The sequence below is a fragment of the Oncorhynchus tshawytscha genome, linkage group LG12 (assembly GCF_018296145.1).
Source record: "Oncorhynchus tshawytscha isolate Ot180627B linkage group LG12, Otsh_v2.0, whole genome shotgun sequence".
Classification (NCBI taxonomy): domain Eukaryota; kingdom Metazoa; phylum Chordata; class Actinopteri; order Salmoniformes; family Salmonidae; genus Oncorhynchus; species Oncorhynchus tshawytscha.
The window spans coordinates 68693695-68717935 of NC_056440.1; the positions used below are offsets into that span (position 1 = coordinate 68693695).

Sequence of the window (24241 nt, forward strand, 5' to 3'; positions counted from 1 at the left end):
GTTAATTGTAGACCAATGGACCCAGTATATAGCTATTTCATGCCAGGTTATCGCTATCCATTCACAAATTAAGTTAAAGAGACAGTATAATTAAGTGGAGAAAAACAATGTCTCTTGTGAAAGAAATCTATATGCTACTGGGTGGGTGTGATGATACTCCGCCTTAGTAGGTGGGACTATAGCCAGTGCATGCAGAGTCGCCCACGGGTTTCTGACAGGCGAAGAAGAGTTCCACTTCCGGAAATCAAATTATTCACACGATAGCTAATTAAACTGTATTGATGTTATCTACCTAACGTTAAATGTATAAAAACTATACATTATGGCTTTGCCGCTTAGCTAAGAAGAGGGTATGAATTAACAGTTTGTGATCGACTTCGCACCGGTCAAGCGTGAATGTAAGTTTACTGATCAAATCGAAGTCTGCTGCATAAACATGCTAGCTAGCTAAGCTTGAAACTAGCTGGCCACTTGTTTTTACTTTTCAAGATTTCAGTTTATCATGAGAAGTGTGATGTTAGCTAGCTACATACACTATATATAGTTGGTATTTATAATAAACGCCGACTAAACTAGTTGGTTTTCGCGAATCTATTAAGTTTTCATTGATCGTCAATATAGCTAACTCGTCAACCAGTCTGCTAGCTAAATTGAGTTTGCTGCCAGTGTATTTAAGTTATATTAGATAGTTGTTCAGTTTAGCCTGTTATCGTTAGCTAGTTTTACCTCACAGAATGCCTTTGATTGACAGCTAGTGTTGTAAGCGGTCACTGGGTTAAAGTTGTTACGTAGTTTTTTATAAAGAGACCTGATTGGCTCTTTTAGGCAAGGCCAAGTAACGTTACAGTAACTTGTTTATTTCTTGCTGTAACAGTAGTCCAAAATGGCTTCATTTCCTCTAGGAGAGGAAGCCATTTTAGACTGTTGATACATACCCTGGCAGTGTGTCAACGGACCAGGAGACATATATTTATTTCTCTGTCTCTCTCAAAGTGGTCGAATGGTCAGGCTCAGCATGTGCTCGTCTGGAAAGTACAGTTTACGGGGCCCGGCTCTGATTCCACGGATGAAAACCAAGCACCGCATCTACTACATCACCCTGTTCTCTGTGGTGCTGCTGGGACTCATCGCCACAGGGATGTTCCAGTTCTGGCCACACTCCATCGAATCAACGGCAGACTGGAGCCTGGACCGACGCAGCATGCACGATGCACCTCTCATCCAACTGCCTGTCTCCAACCCTATTCCTGAGAGAGGGGACCTTAGCTGCAGAATGCACACTTGTTTTGATGTGTATCGATGTGGCTACAACCCTAAGAATAGAATCAAGGTGAGCCTAGTTTCCATCATCACATGTCACAAATTACAGATACGTGAAGTTAGTTTCATCTGCTATTGTTAGTCTCTGAACCTTGTCTTTTGAACCAACAGCAGCTAAAGTGGACCATCATAAATGACTGTCTGTCTGGCAGGTGTACATCTATCCTCTGCAGCGTTTTGTGGATGAGGGAGGAGTGCCAATCAGCAGCACAGGCCTGTCCCGAGAGTACAATGACCTGCTCAGTACCATCTCTGACAGTGAGTTCTACACTGATGACGTCACCAGGGCATGCCTATTCGTGCCCTCTATTGATGTGCTCAATCAGAACTCTCTACGCATCCGGGAGACTGCCCAGGCTCTGGCCATGCTCCCCAGGTAACCTTTCCTGCACACTGCTCTGGTTGCACTGTTATCTCCTCCACCCCGAAGCTGGGAGTTCTCTTCATATGTATTTATCCTTCTTTACCCTCTGTCAAATCAAATTTTATTTGTCACATACACATGGTTAGCAGATGTTAATGCGAGTGTAGCGAAATGCTTGTGCTTCTAGTTCCGACAATGCAGTAATAACCAACAAGTAATCTAACTAACAATTCCAAAACTACTGTCTTATACACAGTGTAAGGGGATAAAGAATATGTACATAAGGATATATGAATGAGTGATGGTACAGAGCAGCATAGGCAAGATACAGTAGATGGTATCGAGTACAGTATATACATATGAGATGAGTATGTAAACAAAGTGGCATAGTTAAAGTGGCTAGTGATACATGTATTACATAAGGATACAGTCGACGATATAGAGTACAGTATCTACGTATGCATATGAGATGAATAATGTAGGGTAACATTATATAAGGTAGCATTGTTTAAAGTGGCTAGTGATATATTTACATAATTTCCCATCAATTCCCATTATTAAATTGGCTGGAGTTGAGTCAGTGTCAGTGTGTTGGCAGCAGCCACTCAATGTTAGTGGTGGCTGTTTAACAGTCTGATGGCCTTGAGATAGAAGCTGTTTTTCAGTCTCTCGGTCCCAGCTTTGATGCACCTGTACTGACCTCGCCTTCTGGATGATAGCAGGGTGAACAGGCAGTGGCTCGGGTGGTTGATGTCCTTGATGATCTTTATGGCCTTCCTGTAACATCGGGTGGTGTAGGTGTCCTGGAGGGCAGGTAGTTTGCCCCCGGTGATGCGTTGTGCAGACCTCACTACCCTCTGGAGAGCCTTACGGTTGAGGGCGGAGCAGTTGCCGTACCAGGCGGTGATACAGCCCGCCAGGATGCTCTCGATTGTGCATCTGTAGAAGTTTGTGAGTGCTTTTGGTGACATGCCGAATTTCTTCAGCCTCCTGAGGTTGAAGAGGCGCTGCTACGCCTTCTTCACGATGCTGTCTGTGTGAGTGGACCAATTCAGTTTGTCTGTGATGTGTATGCCGAGGAACTTAAAACTTGCTACCCTCTCCACTACTGTTCCATCGATGTGGATAGGGGGGTGTTCCCTCTGCTGTTTCCTTAAGTCCACAATCATCTCCTTAGTTTTGTTGACGTTGAGTGTGAGGTTATTTTCCTGACACCACACTGTCATTCATCCTTCCCCCGCTCTCATCTACCACATTGATCTATCAGCCCATTTCAGATATCTAAGTGCACACATTTGTCGGTTTTTGACCCCTAAAGATGTTTGTTTCCAGGTGGGACAAAGGGATGAACCACCTTCTGTTCAACATGTTACCTGGAGGACCTCCAGACTACAACACAGCCCTTGATGTGCCAAGAGACAGGTAACCTTAATAAACCCAGCACAGGAAAAATGAAAGTCAATTACAATGAACATAGTTAGATAAACTCACATTATTGTTTTTTTTGTTCATCAACCAACCTTGACTTCCAGCTAATATTTACTCCAGCGTGAATAATCAGTGTTTGTTAGCAGAGTTACTGCCAGGCATATATTGTTCTACCAAGACCACCACTAGAGGGAAGCATGGTATTAACTTAGCTTTCAGTTTTCTTTCCGTGTCCTTAGTCAGATGTTATGTTCAGAGAATAGTTTTATACATTTTTTATTTTTGTTAAATTGACTCATAGTTTTTATTAAATTAGTTTTTTCGCTCCATATTTTGTAGTTTGACTTGACTAGCTAATCCAGATTCAGTTCCATCTTATCTCCAACACAACTACAGTACTTGCCTATAATTTCAAGGGGGCTTGAAAAATATTCAGCTAAGATGAAAGTACTACTTAAAAGTAGTCCAGAGATGACAGAACCTCTAGCGGCCTTGAGCGGGCAGACATGCCTCATCTCCTGGTATTTACTGCCACAGAGAGAGGCCATGTTTCCCAGCCTTGCTCTTGGCCGCTCGCTCCTTTTGGGTGGAAAAGGTGGGTTTTATGAACCGAAAGCCCTGAGACGATGAACACTTATCTGGAGCTGTAGGGAATTTCCTGGGCTCATCCAGCTGTGCTCCATTTGGCGTGGGGCCTCATCAGAACCAGCTGTGTGTGTATATATAGGCCAGTGTGTGTGCGTGAGGTTGTCCTTGTATCCACAGGTAGGACGCCATAAAGATTGTTCGTCAGTTCTCATGTAACTATTACATATACACATCTCCAAAAGGATGAGGTTTAGGCAGCCTCTTTTTGTCCAGGTGAATACTTCTTAATCTTCATGTTACTCAATAGCGTTGTTCAGCAGATATGACAAGAAACAGCCAGGGCATCTGCACATCTGTCATGTCTTGTCTTGCTGTAAAGTTCTGTATAGCTGTCTCTTCTCTCCGACTTAACTATGTAAGCCTATGTGACAGTGGTGTAACATAGGATATGTGTGTTTGTTTTGTGTGTGTTTTAGGGCTCTGCTTGCAGGGGGAGGCTTCTCCACGTGGACCTACAGGCAGGGTTATGACGTCAGCATCCCTGTGTACAGCCCTCTGTCTGCAGACGTGGAGCTGCCCGAGAGACAGCCTGGGTGAGCAGCAACACCACCGCCCACACTTCCGCACCTAGATTAGGACTCTTATCGCTTCCTTCAAGCAAGACAACAGGCATCCTCACTTCATGTGACAGTGGGAACATTTGGGAAGTAAAGTCACCATCGACCACAGAGATTTACATTGTTTCTAATGGTGTCCCTGTCCCGCTGCAGGCCCCGGCGCTACTTCATTCTGTCGTCTCAGACAGCCATCCACCGTGAGTACCGGGCAGAGCTGGAGAGGCTGAAGGAGGAGAATGGGGAGGCTCTGCTCCTCCTGGACAAGTGCAGCAACCTCTCTCAGGGAGTCGCCTCAGCGAGGAAACGCTGCTACAAGGGCCAGGTGTTCGACTACCCCCAGATCCTCCAGGTGAGACGCACACAGAGACCTGCTACCATTTAGACTAACATGTACACACACTTGTAGACACAGCTTAGGGGGAAATTGATATTTAACATTGATAATGGCCATGTAGATCTGACTTAAATGCATCTGTGTAGGTCATCTCTAAGAGTTAGCAGTCTATCTATGTGGGTAACTTTATGCAGAGTATACCTGGGGAAACTACAACAATGCCTGTGGCAGTCAGTCAGTGTGTCTGTCTGCTCAGAGTGCATCTCCAGCCCGTCTCTGGCCTGTCTAGACAGGAAGTGTGCTTATCATCTGGTATGGGTGCAGCGTAGCCGCACATCTGGGGTACGTCCCACCAAGGAGAGGGCCTAGAGGGGTGTGGTGGCAGAATCTCAGTGAAAGCACCCCCCTCCCCCTTCTCCACCTCTGACATTGGAAAGGTTCGCTATAAGTGATGCCTGTATTTTAGAATAATATTTTACGTTGCCTGCTTGTATACTTTTAACGTCTGTAATTGGTCCACCATGACATTGCCCTCCCCACCCTAAACTCTTCCATATGGGAGGCAACATCGACAGTTCAAGCAGTCATTTTATCAGACTCTGACCAAACACAAGCTGCTCACTAATATTGTGTTAGTCTGTTTTTGACCCGTCTAAGCTTTCTTAGTTTGGCGACGGCTATGTCATTAAACTATGTACAGTTGATATGGCTATGATTGTGTAATACCTCGTGGTAATCTGTGTTCCCCAGGAGTCGTCGTTCTGTGTGGTGCTGCGCGGGGCTCGGCTGGGACAGGCCACCCTCAGTGATGTGCTGCAGGCTGGCTGTGTCCCCATCATCCTAGCAGACTCATACATCCTGCCCTTCTCTGAGGTCCTCGACTGGAAGAGGTACGCTAAAGACACTGCTCGTGATCTCACTCCAACTTCAACACATATCTCTGCTTTAGATTTTCTGAGCTCGTATTGTGATTTCTGATCTAGTTTAATACCAGTGGCTGTGTTTGCCATTGATACTGACTGACGTGTGTGTGTGTTGTACAGGGCATCCGTGGTCATTCCAGAGGAGAAGCTCCCAGAGATGTACACCATCTTGAAGAGTATCCCTCACAGGCAGGTGGAGGAGATGCAAAGACAGGTGACAGTCAGATCACAGCTTTTCTTCAGCGAACATTCAAATAGTCTGAATCCCTTTGCTGGGGATTTTTTCTAGGCACATATAGGGAAATGCAGTCTTTATAGAGTTGTAGTAATGGTCTATTTCCAGATGAATACGCCTCAGGAGAAAGTGCCTCCGGCCCTCTCAGGTTAAGTTAGTGTGAAGACGGGGTCAAAGGAGCTGTGACATTCACGCTCCCATTCCAACCTGGGAGACGCGTGCCTCGCTGTCAGCCCAATGGAAGCCATAACACAGGCAGACTGAAGGGTGAGAGACATGTTGTAATGGGCCCTTAGGACGAGCGTTTCTGTCCTGTTGTCTGTTTGGATTGTCTCGTCATGTTCCCAATCTTGATTAAAAAGCTCTTTATAAAGGTTCTTCAGTGTTAGTTTCAGTCGAGCCAAATCAATGACAAATCCCCTCCTTTCACTGGTCCAACTGAGCCTCAATAAACAGAAGTGAAAGCCCTCAGAGAGCTCTGCACGTCCAAGCTGTTTCTCATTCCCTTGTATCAACGCTAGTCCATTTACCAATTAGACTGGCCAAACAGACATATCAGCCCCACAGCTCAGAAACCCTGTTGGAGTTGTTTCATTTGCCAAGCCTTGAACATGTCTTCCCTTGAGGCTCCCCCTCCTGTCTCTGTAGCTGTGGGGATCTGAAATGCTTATCCACTGCTCTTAGTGTTTCTCTGTCAGTCTGTCTGTGTCTAGGGCTTGGAATTTAGTTATGAGATGTGTAATCAGTTGTCTTCCTGTCAGGAAAAGGTTCTCAGTAGAGATGAGGACTGATAAGGATTGTGGTTTGTTTGGAGTAAAAAAAAATACTGATAATAAACATTGTATCAATTCACTGGAGATCAGAGGAACACAACCAAATCATATTGGTCTGAGTTGAGTAGTGAATACATCTTAAGCCAGGGGAACGTAAGGCGTAGGTATGTCACTGCCATGCGCGTGCCTGTGGCCCCTGCAGGACTGATGGGAGGAGGGTGTTGGAGCCGGGCTCAGGACGTGTAAGGGTGGGGTGGAGCCGGAGCACAAAGGCCCATCTTATCCAGGATTTATGGGGTGCTGTAGAGCCCATTCCAAATCAGTCCACACCTGTACACATCTGGAGAGACTCCTCACTCACATTCACTGGCTGGAGAGGAGAGGACACTGGGAATCACTGAGTTGGTCCCCCATAAAGACTTGACATTGTCAATAGTATAGACAACACATTGTCAACTCTAACTCACTTGGACGTGTGCAAAATTATGTATTTTTTCTTCCCTTAAATTTTTATAAGAGCTGTTGGAACATATATTTTTTTTCTGATTGATCTTATTGAAGAGCTGAAGTGAAGTGTATATACTCACTGTACAACAGAGAGCCTAACTGCCTTTCCTTCCTCAGTGGTTCTGAATTCCACACTGTCATCTTCAGTTCTTTATGGGATTAAAAGGTCTCTGACCATATGGCTAGTATGCCTAAGATACACACTGCTGATCTTTTTTCCACTAATTGGTCTTTTGACCAATCACATCAGCTGTGAAAAAGATCTGATGTGATTGGTCAAAAGCCCAATTAGTGGGAAAAAGATCTGAATAACACAGCCTTACTCATGATGACACTGTCAGCTTTGATTGACTATCTGTATGATTTACTAAGTCCTAAATTGAATGATAATTGGATAATTGAGGAGACATTCTGTCTCACTTATACAGGGCCTCACAACTAAGGTCAAATGTAAAACTCCTAATCCATCAGTAGCCAGCAGCATCATTTCAGGAGAAAAAAAGGATTTCAACATTTGATGTGGTAGCATCCACATAGCTCACAATTTGGGACCTAAGTGCTTAACAGCTGCTGAATGTTAGTGGTGGTCACCTGAGGCTTTCCTCTGAGCCTTGTTTGTATCAGACCCTAGGAATAGAATACATGCTTTGTTAGAAAGGTACAGCTGAAATTAGTACTTGTCAATCACAGGGCTGCAGCTATAGTACCAAGCCCAATGTAATCCTGTCTGAACCCTCCCTGTCTAAAAGGAGTTGACGGACAGCAGAGTATAGCTAGAGAAAGAGATGGTGGACTGGGTCATTCCCTTGACCCTGGTCGTGAAAGTCTGGCTATTATGATTTCTCAGTCCCAAAGGAACCACTTTTGATGATCAGTTGTCTGTCATTGTGGTAATACTACAATGTCCTCCTAAGCAAGTTTGTGCTAAGTAATTGTTCACCATGACAATTTTACTTTTACAATATTTATATCTTATTAAGAGGTGCAAGTAGTTACATTTATTTTAGTTGCAGTAGCATAGATTAGCCAAATCAGTTTTGAATTGATGGATGTTGTTTATGGTCCAAGTTCAAGCACACCTCAAAGAGAGTTCAGTCTCCTTATGCCCAGCCTCTTATGCCCAGCCTCTTATGCCCAGCCTCTTATGCCCAGTCTCTTATGCCCAGCCTCTTTGCCCAGTCTCTTATGCCCAGTCTCTTTGCCCAGTCTCTTATGCCCAGTCTCTTATGCCCTGTCTCTTATGCCCAGTCTCTTATGCCCAGTCTCTTATGCCCAGTCTCTTATGCCCAGCCTCTTATGCCCAGTCTCTTATGCCCAGCCTCTTATGCCCAGTCTCTTATGCCCAGTCTCTTTATGCCCTGTCTCTTATGCCCAGTCTCTTATGCCCAGCCTCTTTGATGCCCAGCCTCTTAAAAATAAACCAGTCTCTTATGCCCAGTCACTTATGCCCAGTCTCTTATGCCCAGTCTCTTATGCCCAGCCTCTTATGCCCAGCCTCTTATGCCCAGTCTCTTATGCCCAGTCTCTTATGCCCAGCCTCTTATGCCCAGTCTCTTATGCCCAGTCTCTTATGCCCAGTCTCTTATGCCCAGTCTCTTATGCCCAGCCTCTTATGCCCAGCCTCTTATGCCCAGTCTCTTATGCCCAGTCTCTTATGCCCAGTCTCTTATGCCCAGCGCTGTATGTTAGAGGAAGGGCCCAGTGCTGCAGTGAAACAGACCTCTGCCCTTTTTCTCTGCTGTGTCTCCGTCTCTTCTTCCCTCATAAAAAGGCAGGCGCTGGGAGGGGCCAAGCTGGCCACTGCTATGGAAGGACAGTTTGCTTTTTGCCTCCCGGCCGGAAAGGAAACTTTCATCACTGGCTGATTTATGGGCCGTTGGGTCCCCCTGAGATTAGAAAGTCTTTTTGAATACTCCTCACCCCCTCCATAAAAATAAACGCTGTTTTTGTATTTCTCCAGTGTTAAAGGGGACTACGGGTGGGGGTGTGGAGTGGGGGCTGGTCCCTTCTCATGTGCTGCTGAGAGCTCTCTGGACTATACGACAACAAAAACACCAGGCCAAGCTGCTCCACTGCTATGGAAGGACAGAGCCCTGTAGCCAGGCCAAGCTGCACCACTGCTATGGAAGGACAGAGCCCTGTAGCCAGGCCAAGCTGCACCACTGCTATGGAAGGACAGAGCCCTGTAGCCAGGCCAAGCTGCACCACTGCTATGGAAGGACAGAGCCCTGTAGCCAGGCCAAGCTGCACCACTGCTATGGAAGGACAGAGCCCTGTAGCCAGGCCAAGACTACCACAGCTCTAGCAAAACGGTTGGCTCATTGGCTAAGCTGTAGCAGCCAATGCCATCACTGTGTTTGCTGCATTGCAGGTTTCCTTTTGTGCACCGTTGTTGCTGTTGTCTATTTGTTGCTTGATCCTCCTCTGCTCCTAATCCAAAACAGAGGAGATATTCTTCAGCTGGGGGTCTTATTCTCACCCAACAAATATGCTATTAATATCTTGAGTTTCTGGCTGTGTGAATAGTTTCCAGGGTGTGCTCTGGCTAACCAGTCAAATGTCAGTTGGAGTTGAGGGATCCAGTATGGACCTCTGACATGTGCTTGTTAAACAGTGCTGCACTCAGGGTCACCTAGGACCTGCTGAGGTGGAGTCAGGTCACACTGACATGGCGCCTCCTGGCAGGAGACAGTTCTGTTTTAATGATCATTAACTCTTATGGGCTCCTCTCCCTCCATAGCTGTCCCTTGATGTCTCCTAATGGATCAGTGGGAGGGGAGCACCAGGGAAGCTGGGGTGCTACCTGGGGATGTTGTACTAGTAACATCTGCATTGAAATATGATTGACTGCTAGGCTACACCTTCCCCTCGGGCACTGTAATGCTCCTCGTTGTTACCATGGACTGGTAATGAAGTGACTAAAAATAGATTTTTGATGCAAAACTAAAAGTAGATGTGTACATAGTTTGCATACATCTTGGATCAAACATGTATTATAGTCCCAATGGGCCTTAAGCAGGGGTTCCCACCCAGGTTTACTAGGACCACTGGGGGTACTTGAGAAGACTCATGAGACCATTGGTCTACTGGTAAAAATGCACATGAGGGGGTACTACTGGAAGAGTAAAATACAGTAGCAGAAAGAGGTTGGAACCACAGGCCAGGTTGATATTTGGCTGCCCTGTGCTTTGAAAGTCAGGTGAGCTGTAGAAGGTCTTGGCCTGCTGTAGGACAGATGATGTTAGAGATTCTAACCATCTAGAGCAGTCCTTCCTGTTCTCCAGTCACTGGGATGCCTTCTGAATGTGTGTTCACGTTCATGACAGCTTGTCTGTTTGTCCAGGGCCCAGACCATATGTTTTTACTCCAAAACAACTCTGTTCTCCTCAGGCCTGCTGGTTCTGGGACGCTTACTTCAGCTCCATGAAGGCCATCGGCATGACAACGCTTCAGATCATCAATGACCGCATCTACCCCTATGCTGCCCGCACCTACGAACAGTGGAACAACCCCCCTGTGGTGGTGAGTAATCCTCTAGTTGCTAGGTCTTTAAAGAGTGGAAAGATGTGTTTAACATGATTGGATACCTCAGTCTTCCATTGGAGCCTGCTATAATCTATGCCCCTCTAGCCTACACCACTAATAATGTTATTGTTTTTTACTGTGGTTAACCACTGAATCTTCTTAGACATACGAGTCATATTTATGGGGTGCAGTCTGCAGTGTCTGGTATTGATGTGTGACCTGACACTACTGTGCTGGCCTCTCAAAACAGAAAAACACAGTGACTGACTCCCTCAGTGACAGATATGAGACAGTTTTCCCAGGTAAGTCTTTCCCAGTGTATCGGCTGGGTGGCAGGCCAGCTTCCTCTTTATAGGTCCCTTTCTCCACACATGTAGTCTAGTGGTCTTTGGCTGCTTGGTAAACACCCAGTACTGCTGAAACAGCCAGTGTGTTTGTGTCAGCAGTTCTGCACTGGGAGGATGCCTCCAGTGCGGTGAAAAATACATGCCTTAGTGTTTGAGTCATTGTGTATGTGTGAGAGAACACTGTTTAAGGAGTGTGTGTGTGTGTGTGTGTGTGTGTAACCTCTCTGTGGTTGTGGGGATGCAGACAGCTTGGCTCAGCTATCACCTCTCAGGGGCTGTTAATCAGCCCAGCCTGATCTGCTGTAGTCCCCCAAGACATCACATGCAGCTCCGCCCTCCGTCTGTCTGTCAAGGGGGGGGCCCATGTTCCTCCTCTTATTGGACAGCCCTACCCAGTCCTACCAATGGTTTGTGATATGTGAGCCAGTCGGGTTATGTTGGTCTGAACAAGTCAGCTGACTCTGACTGAAGGTATGTTTACAACACTTGGCTTCTCGGAGTAATTCAAAGCTCTTCAAGACTAATTACTTTCTACTCTAGCCAACTGCTCAATCACAGCTAGTATTGCCTTTTTTTTCGGAGTGGGTAGCTGGTTAATCAACAGTTACACTTGACATTACCCACCTCTCTCTGTCAGAAACTCCTGTCTGCCTTTTTTCCCAACCAATCGTCATCATTTAGGTGTGCTGTCTCACGCCCTGCTCACAAGAGGTTAATTGTGCAGGGCCACAGACCTGTTACTGTTCTAATGCTGGAGAAGTGCTTATCTCTACGTATTCAGTGGAAACACGTCGAGCAGAATTGGAACAGGACACTAAATAAATCAAGCAGTTGTTTTTTCTCTGCTGTTCTGTATCCTTCGTTCGGAGTCATAATTGAAAGCACATTTCACAGGCTCTCTGCTAGTAGCAGTGCCTTTAGAAGGGTTTTCAGGCTAGCGAGGGACAGACGGGATGCTTTTTGTTCGGCCGTGGGCATAGATGTAAGATACCAAACGGGTAATCCATGGTAGTCACCTGTTCAGCCTCTGAAAGGTGGCTGAAGGTTAGGAGACTTTGTACCTTAGGGGGCTTTCATATCAGATTGGTTTGGAGTGTTTTCTTCTGAACTCTGGTGTGTTTTCTCCCTTAGTTTGGAATGGTGTGAACACACTATTCGCAATTGGGTGCACACTAAACAATGCACCATGGTTTGCTAAAAAGGGTGGTGTCGCTCCAATTAATTACACCTTTCATAGTAATGTGTATTCATGGCAAATGGCAACTGATTATTTCTTAAGCTTGACCTTGACCATTAGGGGACATCTAACGTTTGAATTTAGGCTAAGTCGCTAAGAAACCTGGCCAGACGATTCCTTCACTGGTAGAGCGCAGACAAAGCCTGCACTGTGAATGTGCTCATATCAGGACTCTTGAAGATGTGACGCCTGCACGATCTCTACTTCTCCATTAATCCCTGGTAGGCAATCATCACAAACCACACAAATCAAAGGCCCCCTGCTGGCTAGATGGACCTGCCTCCAGTCATCACTGGAGCTGCTGCTACTTCCACATTGCCATGGAAAATCATTTGTTATTGTGGAGAAAACACTGTTTGTCAAACACTCAAATGCCATCTTGTTCTCTATGTTTACAACGATTTGCGTCAATCTACTTTTCCTAACACCACCACAATAATGTGTAGCCTAAATCACCCAAATGGCTGCATCATCCCGTTTTTGTGTAAATTGATCATTGTAAGCAGTGAACTAAATTTAACTGGGCTCATTAACATTGGAGAAGTGGCTGTCTTTCTTTCATCTTGTTTATGTCATCTGACAAATGACTTAAGTTGTCCTTTTCCTCTTCTCTTCATCTCACCACTAATGTGTCACCATGTTAGTTTAATTATTTCCCCCTCTGCTTGTATGTCAGTGTCACACCACCCCAGAGAAGTTTCCGTTTGCTAGTAAAGTTGAGTTTTTTAATTTTTTATTGGTGAGTACTGACTGATGTAGGGTATATGAGGTGACCATGTTTATGGTGACAGACATGGTGGACGCCGTTGGAAGAGCCACAGAAACACCAGTCTGTCTGTGGTCACCTGTCTGCAGCAGAACAGAGAAGCACTTCAAGAAGCCCACACTTTTATTTCAAATCTCCAATCCCTCCCTATGAGGTTAGCACATGTCTCTAGTGGAGGTCTGGAGGCTTTGGGGGCCTTTTATACAGTTGATTAAGTCAGCTGCAACCTCCTTTATTTGAAAATGCTTCTGTTGTAGTGTTTGACAGTTAATTAAGGGTTAAAACCACATCATCCAGTCAACATAATGCTCCTGCTAGCAGAGAATGGTAGCATTGAAGTTGACCCTGTAGATGAGAGAACCTGCATTGTAGAGCACTTTAAGCTGCTGCAGTGAGTCCTGTGTCACATGTTGACATATTGTTACTCTTGTATAATCGCATTACTCAAAATGTCAGTTGTTGTCTATATGTTAGTTCAGAGGTCTGGATTGAGTGTCTCATTGTCCCATTGTGTGTGTGTGTGTGTGTGTGTATATATATATTTATATATATATATTTTATGTCTCCTTGTGTGTATCACTGCATCATAGGCTCTCTCTGCACTGCCAGTATTTTCTTTTACAGCGTCACTTGATCTAGGCTAGGGTCTGCATCTTCCAGAGTTAACGGGCCATTTTAAGACTGGGCCAGGAAGAGGAGCCAAGTCCCACACTGGCAGTAGACAGTCGCCGACACCGTCGCTGCATCCCCCTGCCTCCCCTCTCTCTCTCTCTCTCCCCTGCCTCCCCCCTTTCTCTCTCCCCACTAAAACTCATCTGGACCTCTGCTGCATGGAGCTCACCAGTGCTTCATGACAAAACGTCACTTATAATATCCCAAAGCAGCAGTGTAGAAACAGCAGGAGAGGCCAAGACTGCCAAGTCATAGTGTGTGGACTCAACTTACACATGTACCTGAGATGAGGGTGGAGCTCTTTGTCTCTGTATTACACACTCTCTAAGCTGTGCTCCTGAAACAGCTCCGCTACCACTCGTTTCTTAGTGTGCTTGGCATTCCAGACTACTTCACGCTGGGTGCTTGGCATTCCCGGTTGTGAGTCTATTAATCTTTCAAATGAATTAATAGATTATTTTTGTTCCCTAGTAAAGCCATTGTATGGCAATCACTGCAGGTGACTTCACTGCTGAATCAAGCAATGGAATGTCAGCTTAAATCACGATGGAAAACATGTCACAGGCCAGGATGGCAGACAGATGAAGGCATACGTCTGCATTGTAGGAGAGAGTGACTAACCTTTTTGGTCTCTTGTCCTCTGTAGAAGTGGTCAAGTGTGAACAGCCCTCTGTTCCTGCCTCTCATCCCACCGAGGTCCCCAGGGTTCACTGCTGTGGTGCTGACCTACGACCGTATCGAGAGCCTCTTCCGGGTCATCACTGAGATCTCCAAGGTTCCCAGCCTAGCCAAGCTACTAGTGGTGTGGAACAACCAGAACAAGAGTCCCCCTGAAGGTGAGCCCGAGGCTGTATTCATTAGCATACACCGTAGCGTAACGTTTTGCAAAATACATTTTTTTGAGCGCCTGAAACTAAAATAAGTTTCTTATTGGACAGGTTCAGGTAGTCCCTCTCCATTTTGGTAGATGTTCTTCTGTTTGGTTCCTCATGAATACACGTCTGATTCTAACCCTCCCTTTCCCATATTGTTCATTAAACCCATTATTGATTCAAATATTACCCTTAAACAAGCACACCAGCAATAGGAGTTTTCATGAGTTAACCTTTTCAGTGACAACAATGATGCTATGTTGGATATTCAAAGATGGGATATTAGTGTTCTGTCAGATTGCCTTACTTCATAGCTATCATAGAATCCCAAAAAATGTTATCTCTGTTTAGAGATCGACTGAAGTTGGCAGATCGATACACACAAGGAATGGGAAAGTGGCTGAACACTCCATGTTAACTGCCAACTTGATGTGAGAAGAAGTGGTTATTTCACCATGCCATGGTTTAATACACAAAATAGAGCTCTTGATGTGTACCAGATGAGTGATAACAGCTTCAGCAGCCAAGACCCGTCTCTCTATAAGTTTAGACCCTGAAAAGCATGACATGCTCGAGGCTGGAGCCAAACCGCTCTCTGGCTTTTCTTCGTGTTGAGAATCAGGAAACTGGAGCAGCTCCGTGGCATGTTGCTGCCGGTCAGACAGAAAAACATCCTCCTACCCACCCCACTCGGTGCTGCAGCAGCCACCTCATTCTAACCTTCCGATGTCAACAGGTCTCCTCGGTACTGGCAAGCCAGACGACGTAGAGGCCTTTCATTCATGTTGATATACTGTCCACTACAGACACTCCACTTCATCAAACAGTGTGCAGTGTTCTGCTAGTGCTGCCTGTCTGTCCTCCTGCCACATCCCTCATTTAGAGCCCATTAGAGATGTTTCAGAGTAAGCTGATATTAGTCATTATTTATTGTGGCTTTCGCTCTAATGATTCCTCTTAACAAGGCGATTTAGGTATGCGGCTGTTTATGGCGCCCCTTAACACTGACAGCTCAGGGAACGGCAGGGAATTAAATCTATCCTCTGCATAGAGTTGTGTAATGTAATGAAGCAGCGGGCCACTTTGAAGCTCACTCTAATGGCCCAATGTTGCCTTTGATTAGAGGCGTCAGTGGAGCCTGGCCAGAGCTTTGTGACCCATTAGAATTAACAAGGGGCCGTTCATGGGTCAACTCTGGGTCTCTGCTTGGGATGAGGACGGATTTCCTCCTCATCCTCACAAGGCCTGATTGTGCTTTTGACATGCACAGAGATTGTACTGTGTTTGGTTGTGATGATTAACTTCATCGTTTATTTGTTCACTCATACAATCTTAGCATTATGACCTGAAGAAACCTGTTTTTCACTTTGGTCAAAGACCGTTATGGAGCTGCAGAGCATGGAGACAGAGGTAACTACAGGAGAGATGGGGATTGCAGCAGGATTTTGTTTTTCTGTAGTGGAGAGGATCTCCTGGTTAGCCCAGGAGAAAGTCCGAAAATGAGAAGCAAAGTAGATGGGCTTCCAGCAGCCAGAAGATGTTTCAGTTTGTGTGTTCAAACCAATAGCAAAAGAAAATGCCAGGCTAAATCAGAGCTAAGCTAATAACCTTTGTTTTGGAGATTTCTCCCTGCACTGCACTCATCTCCCAGCTCATCTCTGGAAAAGAGAGGGGGAAAGCGAGAGAGAGAAGAAAGCCCTTGAATATATCACAGCAGTTCTCCCGTTGACAGTTTAGTGTGGAGACGTTCAGAGGTCGTCGGTGGGAGCGCTGCCTGCTTGTCAGGCCCCAGTTAGAGCCTTAATGGGGTGACTCATTCTGTGCCATCTGTCTGACTGCTCCGTGCCATGGACACTTCCCAAGCTCACTAAACACTACTTTAAAAAAAAAAGCTAACTTTGTTGCTCTGCCTTGAGAGGAATCTTGGTGTGGGCAGGCTTGCACATGATTCAAGTTGGCGTTGCGATTCGAGTCAGTGATTGTAGTTTTACTGCTAGCGTACTTTTCCACTCGGATTGCCATTTTGAAACGTCTGCCTTGATGGCAACCCAACTCCACTCCTCTCCAACTGAAGTCTAGATGTTAGTTTGACCTAGAAAACTAGGAGTCTGGTTTGATGTCTTAGGTGTAGGTGGGTGATGCAATATATACTGTCAGATTTGGAATGTGTGGACGTAGTTTTCACAGTTTGCTTAATGTCTTGCAGCTTCTCAAGTAGCACACAATGCTAACAGACCCGTTTGCCAAGGCCTCCATTGCATTGATAGAATGGATTTTCTATGACCTGTCTGTATTGTAGTCTTACCACTCATATTCCCTTGGTCTCTGTCCCTCGGTTAGATTCTCTGACCTGTCTGTATTGTAGTCTTATCACTCATATGCCCGTGGTCTCTGTCCCTCGGTTAGATTCTCTGACCTGTCTTTATTGTAGTCTTATCACTCATATGCCCGTGGTCTCTGTCCCTCGGTTAGATTCTCTGACCTGTCTGTATTGTAGTCTTATCACTCATATTCCCTTGGTCTTTGTCCCTCGGTTAGATTCTCTGACCTGTCTGTATAATGTAGTCTTATCACTCATATTCTCTTGGTCTCTGTCCCTCGGTTAGATTCTTTATGGCCGAAGATTGCAGCGCCTCTCAAGGTGGTGCGCACCAAAGAGAACAAGCTCAGCAACCGCTTCTTCCCCTACGACGAGATCGAGACTGAGGCCGTGCTGGCCATCGACGATGACATCATCATGCTGACGTCTGATGAACTACAGTTTGGCTACGAGGTGAGAGAGAGGATACCCTGTATCACGCCTGGGAGATGTCACCCCAAATGTTTGACCTTGGGCTTAGTGCATTCATACTGGCAGGTAAACACAGGCCACTTAGAGCTGACCCCAGAGTTTAAACTCATCCAGGGAGCTTAAGTCAGCCTCCAGTAAGGCTATATGTGAGGCGGCTGCCGGGTGCTGGAGATATGTTTGATGTGTGACAGATGGTGACAGGCCAGAGCTGATGCTGTCCATGCCTACAGCCCAGCTTGGCACTCACCTGAAGGCATTTAGGACCTATTGAGACAATTGAGGACAATTTGAGGATAATGACATGAAATGAGAGGCAGGCTGCTGTGGCGAAGGAAGGCTGTCTGGCTCTACTGCCTCTCGCTGGGTCCAATAGCGGGACAGGCTGCTGGGCTCCGGTATCCAGTCTCCACACACTTCTCTGCCCATCACAGAGAGGGCCTGGAGCTTTCATCTCTTTAAAGTGAACTTTGGGGCTCAAAGTATCTCCGTGATGGCAGTCTTCTAGCACTACCTTGAAGGTGAAAGGAGGCTACTTGGAATGTTTTTAGTGTTGCCTAATTCCATTAACTTCGAACTTTCCCCAAATTGGAAAACCTGTAATTTGTGTTCCCAGACCGGTTGGTGGGGTACCCGGGTCGGCTCCACCTGTGGGACCACGAGATGGGGAAGTGGAAGTACGAGTCCGAGTGGACCAACGAGGTGTCCATGGTTCTGACTGGAGCAGCCTTCTACCACAAGGTTAGCCTCAGACAGAAGCCCCTCCTCCCTCTGTCCCCCTGCCAGGCCCAGTATGGGGAGGGGGCAGGGTTAGGATGGAAGAGTCATAGGTGAGGTTAGGTTATCTGTCTCACTGTCAACCAAAAGCTTTCCTTTTGATTCAAAGGTAATACTTCTGAGAAAACACATCTCTCTTTTCAGAGGTTAGACTCATTTATCATGTCACCAGTGAGTAGGATGACAAATGTATTTCAGTATTTATCTGCTTGTAGTTTCCACTGCTTGCTGATTTTGATGTTGAGTAACACTGGCTTCTTTCCTTTCCAGTACTTTAACTACCTGTACACTTACAAGATGCCAGGAGACATCAAGAACTGGGTGGATGCTCATATGAACTGTGAGGATATCGCCATCAACTTCCTGGTGGCCAACATCACTGGTAAAGCCCCCATAAAGGTACAGAACAGTGCACAACGTTGTCCCACCACCCAACACAACAGTCCTACCCAACCCATTATGCTGACATTAGGTCCTTAGGGGGTCAAATTCAATGTTGTATGTTCACCAGAGCCATGGCTTGCATCCCAAATTGCATTCTATTCCCTATAATGGTGCACTACTTTTGACCAGAGCCCTATGGGCCCTGGTCCAAATGAGTGAATTTCCTAGTCAATGGGGTGGCATTTGGGACGGAGGTATGTTAATATCTCATTAGGAGCAGTACTACAACATGCACCACATATCAGGAAGCTGAAGGCCATAACTCCAATTCCACAGAGGTGGAAAGGTCCCAGAATGCAGAAATATTTGTTTCTTCCAGTCCTGTCCTGCCAGAGGCTCTGTCTCTGATCAGTTCTCACCCCTCTTTGCCCCCTGATACCTCCACCACGCAGTGACCGTGTCCAGGTGCAAAGGCCGCCCCTAAAGCCCAACCTTAAACTCTCTTATCTGTGTGTCACTGACTGCCACTCCTCCGACTATGTTTTCCTAAGCTCACCAGGGCTCACTCACCCCACCGTCAATGCAATGCCTACTCCCTCCCTCTGTGCCTGCAGTAGGCTAGCCCCCCACCCCTCCCCACACGTCCTCCTCAGCACTGATCTCCAGTCTGGAGTAAGACAGATTGGTGGGGTGGGTAAGACGGAGGAAGGCCATACATCACCCCTTTAATGAGCATACAGCTGTTTCTCCTCGGTATGCAAGCAGCATGCCGTGGCCTTTTAATGACCACTCAGGTATACAGCAGCACAACATCCTCCCTCAGCGCAACAGCCCTCAATCACACTCTGCTGCAACAACCACTGCTGGACCTGCTGTCACAACTAGCATGACTTCATCTAATGGGTTTATCACATTCTAGAGAACTGAAACTTAAAGGGATATTTCAGGATTTGGGCAATGAAGTCCTTAATCTACTTCCCCTGAGTCAGATGAACTAATGGATACCATTTTTATGTCTCTGTCTCTGGTATGAAGGAAGTTGGAGGTAGTTTTGCAAGCCAATGCTAACTAGCATTAGCACAATGATTGTAATTCTATGGTATTTACTAGCATGCTAGCAATTGCGCTAAAGCTAGTTAGCAACATCCTTCAAACTGCATGCAGAGACATAAAATCGGTATACACGGGTTCATCTGGAGAAATAGATAAAGGGCTTCATTGCCCAAATCCCGAAGTATCCCTTTAAGCAGTACTGTGACGGTATTAGACTTGTCTCATCAGCACAGGTATTTGATCTCACCACACAGTAGATTCTGTACTGTATGTTTCTTAGTTGTGTAGCAATGGTAGATTTGTAAAGCTCAATGTCCTGGTTCCATTTAGGTGACCCCAAGGAAGAAGTTCAAGTGTCCTGAGTGCACAGCCATTGACGGTCTGTCCCTGGACCAGACACACATGGTAGAGAGGTACGTCCTGCCCTGAGCATGCTCATCGCCTAGCAACTCTAGAAATGGTGTGTATATGCCAAATCAATATTCGTAGAGGTAGTAGTGGACATAAAATATCTTTATTTAAAAAAAAAATCCTGTGGTTGATTGCCTCAATGTTAACGCCGGTAACTTCTGTACATTTCCCCAGATCGGAGTGCATCAACAAGTTTGCGTCGGTGTTCGGCACCATGCCCCTGAAGGTAGTGGAACACCGTGCAGACCCAGTCCTCTACAAGGACGACTTCCCAGAGAAGCTCAAGAGTTTCCCCAACATCGGCAGTCTTTGACCGGACAGGGCTGTGGCCCAGCAACCCCCAGACACCCATACATACCCCGCATCTTCTAGTTCAGGGGAGAGATAGAAGAGTTTATCTCTGTCCAAATAGAACTATCTGGAAGGTTGTTGTTGTTCTCTGTAGGGTGGTGTGGGGTTGGGAGCCTGTATGGTTTCCTTCCCTAAATACTGGTTTGAATTGGAAGTGGTGAGAGATGAGGTGTGTGTGCTCATTGGTTGGCTGGACAGAATCCACTGTGCGACTGAGAGATGACAAGTCTGTGTATGTCCACTGCTGCTGTATTCAAACCAGAGGCCCCGTGGGCTCTTTGGCTGATCTGTGGTCAGTGTATATAAATCACACCGGTGCTACATTTTAATGTAGCATGGTGAGTCAGGACTGCTGTCTGCCAAGCACATGTCATTTATCTCGAACTGATGAATTTTTTGTAAATTATAAATAATGAGACACGGTAGTGTTAGAGGGCGCTTCTCGTCTAAGGTCATTTCATGGCATGAGCTATTTTTATTTGTTTAGTGTGAGCACTGCAGAGGTGTATGGTCAGCTTTCTCTGCATAGAGGATATATCGCAAAAAAAATATGTACACTATATATTTACTGCCAATTGTTCTACTGCTAACACTTTTCAAAAGAATGACCAGTATCTGGACACTTGAATGACCTTTTATAAAGTGTTGTGCTGCATAATGAACTATTGCAGTAACATCTAGTCTGGTATAGTAGGGAAGACACTGTAATTGATGCGGTGACATTGGACTGTCTGCTCCATGGAGATGTAGGCACCAGGTTGTACAACTCCCCAATTTTGATGTCTCTTTTTGTTTTAGCTTTCTGTTAGTTTGTGTAGGCTTGCTCATCTCTCTAAAGGAATGTCCTAAGCCTTTCAAGTTTGTCAGCACACCCTTTTTAAGATGTCAATATTGCCTTTGTTTTTGTTTTTTTACTTGTGTAAGGATTATTGTTTGTGATAAATGTGTCCCAAAATATATATATAAATATGACTTAGTGAAGAAATACACGCTAAATAAAGACGTTTTTCATTGGCCTGGGATTAAAGAAAGGAACAACGGCGCTGCCGGACTCCAACCAAGGTGAATGAATTGAGGAGCGAACTGAAGTGAAGAGGAAATTCAGCTACTGGAGAACAGAGGAAGTTGGTCAAAGTGCTTGAAAAAAATGTAATCGGAAGTGTTCTAGATGTGGATGACGATGTTGTATGCATGTTTATTGGAGTGGTTTTCTCATGCACAGTCACCAGTAGCAAGCCTCTGTGTCAGTCACGCTCTCTGTCATTTTGATTTGGTGAAAGCCCATGTCTGACCAGGGCTGTTGTGACAGCCAGGCCGTGTGCAGCACCACTGTTCAGCCTCGCCTGTCACCTGTTAATATACGCTCCCTAATCCACCCTGTACAATGTCAGCAGTTCAAAGGAACGCTGTTAGTATTTTTGTCGACTGCGTGACATTCTTGGAGGTTGTGCGATCTCATTTCATCCCTCGTGTCTGAAATACTGAGGGATTTTAGGCTGTCACTGCAACTGATGCAATCATGGTACATATGAGGTAGATGATATGTAAATGCAAGAAGATGGACGTGTCTTTTTTTACACTAGATTTTTATTGAAGGCCCTCCCACCCCTCCATCCTAATTATATAGACATCAGTAAAAACAGAACAACACCAGAATCCCAAAAATCTCCACACATGTTATTACGTGTGTTGCCCATTGCTGCAGGACATTGTGAAAACTGCTACTCTTAATGAATCCTCTGAGAGTCTTGCCATCCTAAAAACATCCCAGTCTTTAAATGTAGGACGTTTCCGTGAGAGTAGCAATCCTTCTGCAGTAGCATCATTCCCACCACACAACAGCATAGAAAGATTGTCAAATATTGAGCGCTGACCTCTTTGACTAAATGTGTTTTATTGTTTGTTTAAAGGTCTAATGCAGCCTTTCTAATCGCAATATAGAATTATTTCAGGGTAACAGTAAAGTACCTTACTGTGATTTCAATTAAAATGGTCAAAAAGAAGCAAAAATAACTTCTTAGCAAAGAGCAATTTCTCAAGCAAGAATTTTGCTCGACTGTCTGGGAGTGGTCTGAGTGGGGAGGGGAGAACTGAACACCAGCTGTTATTGGCAGAGCAGGTTGTAACTCTGGTGTTGACACCAGGCAGACCAAAACTCCATCCCACCACAACAGGCTGGCATTTCATGCAATCTTTTCAAACAGCTCTTACACTAAAAGTCCATTATGATTTTCACCATTTCACAGTATTATTACAACCTCATAGTGTGGAATATATAAAAGCAGGAAAATCACGTTTTGGACTGCATTGGACCTTTAAATAATTGGCGGGAACTATATGAAATTACTCGTGACAATTGAAGCTGCACTTCAGTTATCCATTAAACAAAATTGTAGTTGATGCAGTTGTGTGTGTGTGTTTCTTAAATAAGTATGTGATGAACAACAGTTTTGCTCTCAATGCTTGTAAAACAATTTTCTAAAATATTATGTAAGTGCAATAACTTACTGTACTATAGTAACTCACACAAAATATATGAGAACATGAACACAAGTAAAAGTATACCATCATTAATTAAAAAGCCGTACAATATAGCTTAAAGCCACAAAAACCTTTCAAAATACTTGGAAACTCAACAAACCAAGAACACCCACCCCTTCAGAAGGATCACTCAAAAACCAAGAACACCCACCCCCTTCAGAAACGATCACTCAAAAACCAAGAACACCCACCCCCTTCAGAAGGATCACTCAAAAACCAAGAACACCCAACCCCTTCAGAAGGATCACTCAAAAACCAACCCTCAAGTATCTCACAAAGATAACGCAAAACTTTACATCAAATTAGTAACATTTCAAGGGTCTTTGTAAATTACTGTAAATCAGTCCAATTTACATTAAAATATTTTTTTTACATGCACACACAACACACAGTTTTATATTATAAGTATTTACTTATTTTTATTGCCCTGCTTCAGTAGTATTAGAAATGATAGGGGTGGTGTGAAAGGTGACATCATCACCGAGGGACAGACTGGGACCCCTGCAGGCTACAATAGGATGAGCTGATATACAAGCTGTTTCGCAACTACTTAAATTCTGCATATCTGATCAGTTAAGGCCCTAAGGCAAGCTGTGCCTCGATTAGGGTAGATGAGAAAGAGAATATTTACATATTAACCTGTGATTCATCCAAGAAGGCTTCATATGGGCTTCTATGTTTCTGCAGTCTTTAACACTGAGCTTTCGGTTTTGTCCTTCTCAATCCATAGAGAACTGCAGATAACAGAACATGTCTATAAATAAAGAACTTAAAACGTTTTCAAAAACATGTCGAAAAAGGTAAACAAATCTACTCTGTGTCGACCTGAGCTTCATGTGTGTTTGAGCTCTGAGAAGCACCCAACCCAGCACTGTAAACCCTACAAGCCCTAGTCAGAGACAGCTATAGGCCAACCTGAAGCACAGGGCCACTGGCGGCTCTGTCTGTTCTGTCACACAATCCCAGAAAGAATCCCTGTCCACAGATGTCCCAGTGTTAATTAAAAAGGCTGCAGCCTGGCTGTGCGGCTGTGTATGGCCGTAGTGCCGGAGGGGCAGGCATTCGGCCAGAGGAGCGAGAGGGAGAGCCCTAGTGCAGTGTGGGGGCTTCTTTGAAAACGGAGCCATGACAGCTGAGGAGAAGCATGTGCAAGGCATGTTTGTTTTGCATTTATCCCCTGAGCGCAGCTGTGTGCACTGTTCTTTTCCCAGAACACCGGAACGCCGTGGCCCGTTCGCACTCCCAGCAACCCCTTAGAGCGGCCTATGAGAGCACAGGGGCCCCATCTCCAAATCTCAGAAGAGCACCTCCAAACACAGAGACAAGCCATGTTGTCAGCAGTATGTTCATGCATTAGGCTTGATCTGCCATGTATAACTGTATCCAATCTGAGTCGTCATTTGGAAAGGGTTTCTGACCCATTGTTTG

General features: G+C 45.4%; 1 protein-coding gene across 1 annotated transcript; it reads left to right on the forward strand.

Moving 5' to 3' along the window:
* Nucleotides 1-212: 212 nt before the first annotated feature.
* Nucleotides 213-22672, forward strand: LOC112264222 (exostosin-2-like). The gene is made up of 15 exons (XM_042330983.1): nucleotides 213-398; nucleotides 994-1330; nucleotides 1473-1696; nucleotides 3017-3106; nucleotides 4177-4293; nucleotides 4471-4666; nucleotides 5402-5541; nucleotides 5695-5788; nucleotides 10480-10611; nucleotides 14283-14472; nucleotides 17115-17300; nucleotides 17913-18037; nucleotides 18344-18472; nucleotides 19841-19923; nucleotides 20096-22672. Exons 2-15 carry the CDS (start codon nucleotides 1001-1003, stop codon nucleotides 20232-20234), a joined length of 2175 nt encoding a protein of 724 aa, XP_042186917.1. The 5' UTR covers nucleotides 213-398; nucleotides 994-1000; the 3' UTR covers nucleotides 20235-22672.
* Nucleotides 22673-24241: the final 1569 nt, after the last annotated feature.